An 11,003-nucleotide genomic window follows, 5' to 3' on the forward strand; every position below is an offset into this window, starting at 1 on the left:
TCCCATGCTGTGTGGCTCTGTGATCCTGCCTAAGGACCGGCGCTTAAGATCTGTAACTGCCCTCCCCCGCCACAAAGTCACAGAGCAACCCACCCCCCCCAACATTACATCAAAACAACCTCCCAGACTAACCGGGGCAACTAGTCACTGCATCACTGCACTGTGTATGTGCCCTGCTGCTGTGCCTGCCCCCGACTATGTACCCTGCCAAAGGAGACTGTCCTGTCCAATTACCAACCCCCTTTCCCCTCCTCCTCCAAAAGAACATGATTGAAACAGTAGTTAACAGAAACGAATTTTTTTATTATCAACTACACATGGCATTGGGAGGTGAAACTTGGACGGGGGCTTGTGTCAGGCGGGAAGGAAAGAACTTTTCAAATTTTGGGAAATGAGAGCCTTCTGCTACTAGAGCTCTCTGCAGGGGTGGAGTGAAACTTAGCAGGGACTCTGCCGCCTCTCCTTCTTTGCACTTTGGGTGAGGTGGGTATGGGACTTGGTGGCGGGGGAGGGCGGTTAGAGATGGACTGCAGCGGGGCTCTGTCCTCCTGCCTCCGTTCCTGCAGAACATCCACAAGGCGCCGGAGCGTGTCCGTTTGCTCCCTCAGTAGTCCAAGCAGCGTTTGAGTCGCCTGCTGGTCTTCCTGCCGCCACCTCTCCTCCCGATCCATGTTGGCTTGGTGCATTCGGGTCAAGTTCTCCCGCCACTGGGTCTGCTGTGCTGCCTGGGCTTGGGAAGAGGCCATAAGCTCAGAGAACATGTCCTCCCGTGTCCTCTTCTTCCTACGCCTAATCCGCGCTAGCCTCTGGGAGTGTGATTCCAGGCTAGGTTGTGAGACAGTCGCAGACGGGGCTGTGGAAATGGGAAAAAGGGAGTGAATTCCTCAGAAAGATAAATGTAGTTGTGAACAAAGAACATAGTCTTTCTCTGTGAACAAGACCATGCACAGCACCTTTCACATGCGCACTCAGCACAAGGTCGAATTCTCGGCCTTCGCATTCAGTGCCTGGGGTCTTGAACAGCACATTTGAGAAGCGAGGCAGCACAACGGAATTTCTGTTGCAGGCAGACATGGTAAGCCGTACACTTGTGGCAGTTTAAAACTTTTATATTACCACTGGCCTCATTTCACATTTAAATCAATGTCAGTCCCTGCTGCCAGCAATCCGGCAAGCGGGAACTCTGCCCCTGTCCCACCCCCTCGCGGCTGTCCCCGGGAATGATCCCTTTCGGCTGCCCCTCTCCCGCCTCCACCGCGTGGCTGCAAACCAGCGGTTACAGTTCTGTAAAGGAACGGGAAAGCAGTCCCAACACTAACATTCCCCTACCTAATTAAAAGCAGGTCACCATGGCCGACATCACCCTGATGAGGATCTCCGAGAGCGACAAAGAGAGAATGCTCCGGGAAAGCCTCCAAAGACCAGGGCCGTATGCCGCCCTGCTGTGCAGAGCAATGATCCCCGAGTACTTGATAATCTCGTGGCGCGGCAACGTGTCGTACTTCGGAGGACCCAATAAGGCCGCTCTCCCCAAGAACCTCATGCAACGGCTTTCAAGTTACCTCCAGGAGAGCTTCATCGAGATGTCCCAGGAGGATTACTGCTCTATCCCCGGACACATAGACCGCATTTTACTGTAGCTGCAGTAGCAGGGAATAAACAGTAGAGCGGCTTGTGCAGGACAATCACTGAAAACCGGACATTGCTAGATTTCTTTTCAAAACTTGCACTGCCCCTTACTAAACCGTTAAGCGCCTAGGGCACACTAATCATGAACAACCCATTCTTTTAATTGTTAATATTCCTGTTTTGTTAAAAATAAATGTTTAGATGTTTACAACACTTACTGGCTGATCCTTCACCAGATTCTGTGTCCGGGGTAACGGCTGGGGACGCTTCGTAGGGGATCTCTGTAAGGGTGATGAAGAGATCCTGGCTGTCGGGGAAATCAGCGTTGTGAGAGCTGCCGACTGCCTCGCCCTCCTCATCTCCTTCCTCATCTTCCCCGTCCCCTAACATGTCTGAGGAACCGGCCGTGGACAGTATCCCATCCTCAGAGTCCACGGTCACTGGTGGGGTAGTGGTGGCGGCAGCACCGAGGATGGAATGCAGTGCCTCGTAGAAACGGGATGTCTGGGGATGGGATCCGGAGCGTCCGTTTGCCTCTTTGGTCTTCTGGTAGCCTTGTCTCAGCTCCTTGATTTTCACGCGGCACTGCGTTGCATCCCGGCTGTATCCTCTCTCTGCCATGTCTTTAGAAATCTTCTCGTAGATCTTTGCATTCCTTCTTTTGAATCGCAGCTCGGAAAGCACGGACTCATCGCCCCACACAGCGATGAGATCCAAGACTTCACGATCAGTCCATGCTGGGGCTCTCTTTCTATTCCCAGACTGCACGGCCATCACTGCTGGAGAGCTCTGCATCGTTGCCAGTGCTGCTGTGCTCGCCACGATGTCCAGACAGGAAATGAGATTCAAACTGGCCAGACAGGAAAAGGAATTCAAATTCAAATTTTCCCGGGGCTTTTCCTGTGTGGCTGGTCAGAGCATCCGAGCTCGCACTGCTGTCCAGAGCGTCAACAGAGTGGTGCACTGTGGGATAGCTCCCGGAGCTATTAGCGTCGATTTCCATCCACACCTAGCCTAATTCGACATGGCCATGTCGAATTTAGCGCTACTCCCCTCGTCGGGGAGGAGTACAGAAGTCGAATTAAAGAGACCTCTATGTCGAACTAAATAGCATCGCAGTGTGGACGGGTGCAGGGTTAATTCGATTTAACGGCGCTAACTTCGACATAAACGCCTAGTGTAGACCAGGCCTAAGAGATATGTATTTTTCTATTCTAAATTGAGTCATAGTTATGAATTTATCTTAACCTTTAACAACTGATTACCATTGTTATCTCAATTTTACTGTTTAACCTGAAAAAGCTTTGGAATTTGGGCATTTAAACCAACAAAATGTGCTGAGGGGGTTTATTTTCAATTTGATGTGTAGCTCTTCCCCCTTCTCCCCCAGAGTGACCTCTGGTGCCCCTCCATTTGATACGATATGCACTTTGCACTCTGGTGGTGACCCTATACTTATCACTCCATACTGCTGGCACCTTCTTTGGTATGGTACTGCCTTACCCTATCTATTTGGCTGGTGTATTTTGCTTGCCCTTTATGTGTTTTACAGAAGTCCATTCCTCCTTCTTCCCCCAATATTCTTGATCTTTATCATGTGGGATATAAGATAAAATATTCATAGGGTTTTTTTTAGGACAGACAAGGACCATTATGCTCTAGTCTCACCACCTGCATAACACAGCCACAGAATTTTACCTAGTGATTCCTTCATTTAACCCAACATCTCGTGGCTGCACTAGAGTATAATAGTCTTTTTAGAAAGACCTCCAATGGTGATTTAAAGACTCCTACAAATAATGGATAACCCACCAGCCCCCTTTAATCTCTTTCAGTGCTTATTTCTCTTCACTGTTAAAATCTCCATCTTATTTTCAGTTTTGACTTTGCTGACTTCAAATTTGAGCTATTAGATCCTGTTAGGCCTTCATCTGCTAGACTAGTGGTTCTCAAACTAGGGCTGCCGCTTGTTCAGGGAAAGCCCATGGCGGGCTGGGCCGGTTTGTTTACCTGCCGCATCCGCAGGTTTGGCCGATCATGGCTCCCGCTGGCCGCGGTTCACCGCTCCAGGCCAATGGGGGCTGCAGGAAGCAGCGCGGGCCGAGGGATGTGCTGGCTGCCCTTCCTGCAGCCCCTATTGGCCTGGAGCGGCGAACAGCTGCCAGTGAAAGCCACAATCGGCCAAACCTGCGGATGCAGCAGGTAAACAAACAAGCCGGGCCTGCCAGGGGCTTTCCCTGAACAAGGGGCGGCCCTAGTTTGAGAACCACTGTGCTAGACTACAGAGCTCTTTTGCATCAGATACTCTTGTCCTGAGCATATACTTGGACTCTGATTAAGTCACTTTTAACCTTCTCTTTGATAAGCTAAGAAAGAATGAGATCCTTTAGGCTATTAAAAAGATTTAGAAAACAGCAGAATGTTAGAGCCTTAATTCAGCACAGGTCATCGGTGATGATGACTCAAGGAGACTGCATGCTTGGAACTCAGTGGTGGTAAAGGAATGCCATTATGCAGATCAGTACCTTCTTCCAGCAAAGCATCATATCATAGAATCAAATGCACAGTATACTATCAACACTGTGCATCCTCCTAACACCCCATGCTATTTCTTCTTGGTTTTCTAAGACTGTAGGAAAGATGACAATTTTGAATGCCACCTATTCTGAATGTGAAACTCCTGTGACATGGTAGCTAGTCTCATTTTTAAGGGGGGGAAAAATACCAGCCACTAGAGGCCCTTAAAGGCCAGGAGACTGAATGTACGTGCCAGGTCATAGAATGTCCCTCGGTGCACCCCGGGGGGAAACATTAAGATAAATAATTTCAATTAGATGATTTATAAGACACAGAAGCAATATTCAAAATGCACATGTCAACACTTCTGATGGGCTGCATACAGGATTTGCTTTTTTAAAAATTACTGTTTTATTCAAAACAACCTCCTAACCAAAACCTCCTATCTGCTACATTTATCTTATTTCTTCCCTCCCCCAATTTTGATTCACCCTTTCATGCTGGAGTATTAAAATATAGAAGCTGCTAGCTAATTGCACTGCTTGTGCTCCTTGGGCTCTTTATGCATCAGTGAACTGGCTGCATAGTCACTTAAGTCTTTATGCTTCTCTTGATCCATTCTATGCTTCGAAAGACTGGAAGAGAGCAGCATTCCTCCATACTTCCAAGCTGGCAGCAGCTTCATTGTATAAACATACAAAGCAAATTTGGGGAATGGGGGTAGGGAGTCTGGTAGAAACTGGAGCCCTGATCCTGCAAACACTTACTGCCAGTCCCTAACTTTAAGCATTAGAGTAATCCCATTGATTAGCCAGAGTGGGATGGAGTCAGGAAGCAGCCACTATAAAAAATGTCCCCATGGGAAAGGTGCTGAAATGCTATATCAAATTATTATTGTTCATCCATATTAGTATTGCCCAGAGGCTCCAATCAGAATTGGGACTTCTTTGTACAGCACCCAGCACAATCACTATATATAGTCACAGCTTGGTGCTGGTTGACCAGCACTAGGTCCCTCACTATAGCATTAACCCCATAAGGTGGAGGTTGAAGTGCAAAGCTGTAAGGGGGAAGCCAATGATCTAGCTGTGCTACCAGAAGAAAAGTGATCCCTAGCCATGTAAAGAAACTGTAAATTTGGTTAGGGATTGAAAAGGGCTGTCCATGACCCCACAGCTGCTGATTTCCTACATAGCCACTCTTTTGAGGAGAGGGTATACAATGGGACCCCAAAAACCTTGTGTGTTTCTTAGACAGCTTGTCCTTTTCTATGCTTTTCCAAGAATGTGAATTAATTTTGGGAGATGAGAGAGCTAGTTATGTCTTTCCAGGTAAAGAGTGACAATTGTCTCTACTATATGAGCCAGCATTGTTATAAAACGTGTAGGGAGCTTGAGGTTGTTTCCAAACTGGAACCAAATTGATCTTTCCCAGGCATTGTGGGAGAGAGGTATTCTTTCACATGGCTCACACTTAACCCTTTGAAAGGACTCAGAAGAACTCTTTTTGAAATGTTTATAAAACTGGGAGAAGAAGCCTTGGCATAGTCATACTAAATAGAAAGAAATAGAATAGTTCTGTGTTAGTAGAACTACCTCAAGGATGAAGTAGTCTCTCAACATGCTAATGAAAAATGTTGACCTCTTCCTTGGCTTAGAACAAAGGAAAGCAGTGCTCGTCTCAAGTCAAGATGCTAACATTTGGGAGACCAAGAAACACATTGTTCATAAGCACCCTAGGAAGTTGTGCCAAGTTATTAATGCCACTGAAGAAATGGTGAGTGTGAACTGAGAAAGCACAACAGTGTTGTTAATATGGAGGGCTGTTTGAACATGATAGCCTGTAACCTCTGTCTCATAGCTCATACTAGTTCAGTTTTGTGTCTCCTGTGAAGGAGACATAAAGTTACAAATTTTTTCTTTTATATGTGTTTTCTTAAATCAGTGTTTTAATGGGAACTGAATTTGGCTATTAACGTGATGTAAGTGTGCTGGCAGAATGGTGTGGAAGATAAAATAGTCTTTACCCTGGGAGGAGGAAAAGAAAGCTGGTAAGGCTATGACTTGCCCAAAAGCACCTCTGGCCTAAAAAAGCAGACCGTGATTGTGGCTTCCGCACACAGAGGAGACCAAACTGGTGGACATAGGTCCATGCTGTCACCATGAGTCCTCACACTTTAGTAGTGGTGGACATAGGTCCATGCTGTCACCATGAGTCCTCACACTTTAGTAGTGGTACAGCATGGTTAGCTGATGTTATACAGTGAAGTATGGGCATTAAAAATGTCATCGTGTGGAATGGCACAGGTCTGTCTTTAGCTTCCTCCAAAAAAGTTCCATATCTGAGTCTACAGTGCATCACAGCATGGTCAAACATAATTTAGGTGTACAGCATTGATCTTGCTTACCTACTCTGTGGTTTAAAAAAGTGCCTTGTCTCTACTAGCATTTTACAATGACCTAGCTAATGTGCATTAGCTATCTTACTCTAAAAACAAAAAACCACCTCTCTTGCGGGAGAGGATTTAGCTGAGATTATTTCACTGACCTGTAGCATTTTTCCCAACCATCTTTATGGAGCTTCCCAGAAGGAGCTTGCCAAAATCAAGAAGATACATGAATGATTGTCTCAAGATCATTTATGAGGAATTCCACTTTTTTTCCTCTAAACACCGGTGTTGCTGTGTAGAAGAGCATAGACTATTGCCTTTCCATCTTAGCCTAATGATTTCTATTCATATTTCTTCTATGGCAGACTCAGACGCGTCCTCAGGTGTACTCACCAGCTGCTTGTTCCTCCCTTTGATAATGGTTGTGAAAAGTCAAGGAAAAATTACACAGCCTGCCCTTGAGGAGATCCACACCTGAAATAATACTTGGTCAAGAATACTTTCCCTATGGAGACTGCAATAGTGCCCAGCACACAAGTACTCTCTTCTGTTGACCAATACAGTTTTGCAGCTCCAACATTTTCATATACTTTGTAACTTTCCAAGACAATTTTGTAACAAAAACAAATCTATATACTGCAAATATTTACTATGACAAAACTCAATATGACTTAAAAACCAGTCCTTATTTGAGAGAGATTCCAGAGAAACTTCTATAATGAACTCATTAGAAATAAAAATAGACATAGTGGCTGCCATTTAAAAAGTAACCATCTGCCAATTGTTCAAACTCAACTGTATCTGGCATGCCATGTTTTTCCTCCTCTTGTTAGATAATAACAGTGATATATCTGTGTGGTAACTAGGAAAACTTTTTTTCCTTTTAATAGTGACCATTAACTACAATTGCATTGGTTCAGGAAAAAATGCAACTGTGGACAATTCCACTCCATCAATGTATCAAATATGAACAATAGACCTGATGCTCAGTTGTGTCCAACCCCTTTGTTGCTTAGAGAGAGCAAAAAGGATGGAAAGCAGCCAGATCTCTCTGTGGGGGAATCTGCAGCTGCTCAGAGCTGGCATAGCTACCCCTTAAGTTCCTCTCTCAGCCATGGCAAAGCACGGTGCATGGAGACAGTGGAGGCTACATGCTGACTCTGCTCAGCTGGCATGTAGTCACTTAGGGACCATCAGACCAGGCTTCTCTAATTTATACTGGGGCCCAAGATGGTGGAGATACAACCTGAGAATCGGGAAGGCATAGTCCATTTCCCAGAACTTCTATCCCATGCTATGATGAGCAGAAGCTCAGAACAGCAGAGAATCTCATCCAATAATTCAGCTGCATGTATATGTTGTGTATGAATTTACTGCTGCTTTTGTGTTTAAGGATGTGCATTATTAACCCTTATAATACAAACATTGCATTATGCCACTCTAATGATCTTATGGATTACAATAATGCTGTTGCAGTATTTTGGATTATTCTAGAATCTATAATCATATGTAAACTAAGCACACAGCTGTGTTAAAAGAATGCTATTAAGGTTAAAGTCAAGCAGTCAAATTAGGAAATGCCATAATTAAGCTTGCCTATACAATCTTAATTTGGTCCCATTGTGTATGCATTATGATAGTCTTTAATTACATGTCTGTATCAAATACACAAGAGGGGAAAAGTAAAGTCTTTACAGGCAACCTTAATTTTAGTATTCCCCAACTTTTGAGTGCTTGACTTTGCAGCCTTAATTTTCTTTTAACATTGTACGTAATTGCTTTTTATTTTTAAATAAAAAAGCAAGGAAAACTGAAAACAAATTCCACCATGTAGAATCATAATGACATTCACATGGGTCATCAGCAGGGTTGAAAGCTTTTAAATTCACTACACAGACCTCTCCCCCTTGAGCTAACAGAGTAACTGATAGTTGCAGGTTGTCTTCAATGTGGATTAACACTATCGGGAGCTGGAACTGGGACCCTTGGCCAGTTTTATAGGTATTTGCTGACAGCAGGGGAATCGAGAGACTCGGGATTCTTCAGTTCCATTCCAGTCTCTGGAGGGCAGTGTACTCTAATTGCCATCAACCTTTTGCCCATTTCCCCCAAACTTGACCCCTTCTGCACTTACTGTGTCCTAGTCTCCCCTCACCTGGCTCCCAGTCCCATTCTTTTTGTCCAACCAGTCAGTCTCCCTCCCACAACTCCCAGTTCCAATCTCTTTGCCCATCCCAGATATCAGTCCCCATTTCCCTCTTCCCCACCACTGGCCTCGACTCCCATCCCCTCTGCATTTGAATCAGGTACCTTTCTCCTCCGTGCATCCTTGGCAACAGCAGCGGGAGCATAGCAACAGGGTCCTTGCTTTCAGTTCTAATACATGGAACTGTAGCAGACCCCAGTGTACTACTACAATTGCAGGGAAAATCCTAATCAGCTTTGTGCTGGAGCATGCTCAGTGGAGACAGAAGCTCTGAGAAATTTAGCTGTGATGCTCTAGCAAGCTTCTACTGAGCATGTGCAAACTGGGATTATTTTAATAATTTGGCCAAATTTTCACAGGGAAGGCAAAAGGCACATTCCTGAAATAAAGGCTTCCCTTCTATCAAATTTCAGTTGCTGTCCCCAAAGCATGGGGTGCTAGAGCATCTCAAAAGTAAAGGTCACCAGAATTTTTAACTAAGGACAAAATTATATTTTACTCTAACCTTGCTCTCAAACAGCTGAACAGTTTTGGATTCAAAACCAATTTCAACCTGAAGCAGATGCCTGACATGGAAAACTTCAGCTCAAATGGTTAAAATTTAGCCAAGTTCTAAGCTACTTTTAAAAAAGGGTGTTGTACAACACTTTCTAGTACAACTTTAATAGGTTATCAGAACATTCCAAGAAAGTGAGTGTGGGATTGTTAGCCATTTCTTTTTTTAATATCAAAATATTGAAATTTCCAGAGTCTGATCTTAAAAGGTTGATTTTGCTTTTATCATGGGCTGCAAGATGCTTTCTGTATAATTGCTTGACATTTCAAATGTGATGCCATTTGATAAATTCTTGGCTATTCATGAAGGGAAAGGTTTTATGTCAAGTTTCCAATCTTGACCTCTCAAAACTTGCTAATACAGGACTTGACTAGTTTTATATTAACCTCCTCAAGTTAGGTTGTCTGATCTTTCAGAGAGGGTAGCTCATCTCTACTTTGTTTTTAAAGCATCTTTTTATCACTTGTTTGTGGCTTTTTATCTTTTTTTCTTCTTCCTCCTCTGTATAAAGCTATTCTAATTAGAACAGAGCTTTGACAAATACCCTATTCTTGCACTCAGACATAATAATGCTCTGATTAATCTTTGTCAATAATACTATACCCATTTGAATTTAATGGACCTTTAAGAATTATATTTAATGAACAGTGAAAGAGCACGTTAGGACAAAGTCCCTAATGATCAACAGTACCTGTTAAGTAAATGAAAGTGGTGTTTGCTGTTGCCAGGAAATAGACTGGAGAAAAAGGGGGAAACTGCTACTGATTATTAATAAAAACCCTTTCATACAACTTTTTAAAAATGTTTAACTTCTTGCTTGGATGGAATATCTGAATCTTCTGAGTTTGAGGTGCTAGAATTGGGTATTAGGACCTAGTCTATGTACTACTATTTTTTTCTCCACTCTGAGCAAATTCAGTTGCCTAAAATGAAGGAATATTTTTGGCTGGTGAGAGTAAAGTAGTATGTTACAGGCACAGGGAAGAGAACTGATTATCCACGGAGACTTTGGTCCAGATGCTTATCAGTTGCCAACAAAACATTAGGGCACCATCCGCCCAGTGAGCTCTTAGACTCTGGAGTTGTTTCCCAAGTGGGGAAGTAGAAGGCTTATCCTCAGTCACTCAAAACTGGATATCAAGTTTGACAAATCAAAGCCTGGAGTGGAAGGGGTTGACTACATGACCTAATAAGCTTTTGGAATCTAAAACCTGATATACAAGTGAACACTTTTCTCTCAAAGTGATCACTCTGTGACTTCAGTCCTCATCCTCAAAGGAAACCTTCAGAACACTTTCAAAACATGACCCTGGAGTTTAAATTCATGACTCTGCTAGACACTAAAAATCTGGGACTGAATAGAGACAGTGGATTTATGGTTTATAACAATATATAGAACATATATGAGAACAGCCATACTGAGTCAGACCAAAGGTCCATCCAGCCCAGTATCCTGTCTACTGACAGTGGCCAATGCCAGATGACCCAGAAGGAGTGAACCTAAAAGATAATAATCAAGTGATCTCTCTCTCCTGTCATCCATCTCCACCCTCTGACAACCAGAGGCTAGGGACACCATTTCTTACCCATCCTGGCTAATAGCCATTAATGGACTTAACCTCCATGAATTTATCTAGTTCTCTTTTAAACCCTGTTATAGTCCTAGCCTTCACAACCCCCTTAGGCAAGGGGTTCTACAGGTTGAC

At 44.0% G+C, this 11,003-nt stretch overlaps 1 protein-coding gene across 1 annotated transcript; it reads right to left on the reverse strand.

Annotated features, from left to right (window-relative positions):
- Nucleotides 1-282: 282 nt before the first annotated feature.
- LOC135984252 (uncharacterized) lies at nt 283-2,823 on the reverse strand. Its single transcript, XM_065599002.1, has 2 exons — nt 1,848-2,823; nt 283-853 (listed from the first exon to the last, which is right to left on the reverse strand). The coding sequence occupies exons 1-2, from the start codon at nt 2,422-2,424 to the stop codon at nt 378-380; spliced, it is 1,053 nt and encodes a 350-aa protein (XP_065455074.1). The 5' UTR covers nt 2,425-2,823; the 3' UTR covers nt 283-377.
- Nucleotides 2,824-11,003: the final 8,180 nt, after the last annotated feature.

This window comes from Chrysemys picta, chromosome 6 (genome assembly GCF_011386835.1).
Source record: "Chrysemys picta bellii isolate R12L10 chromosome 6, ASM1138683v2, whole genome shotgun sequence".
NCBI lineage: Eukaryota > Metazoa > Chordata > Testudines > Emydidae > Chrysemys > Chrysemys picta.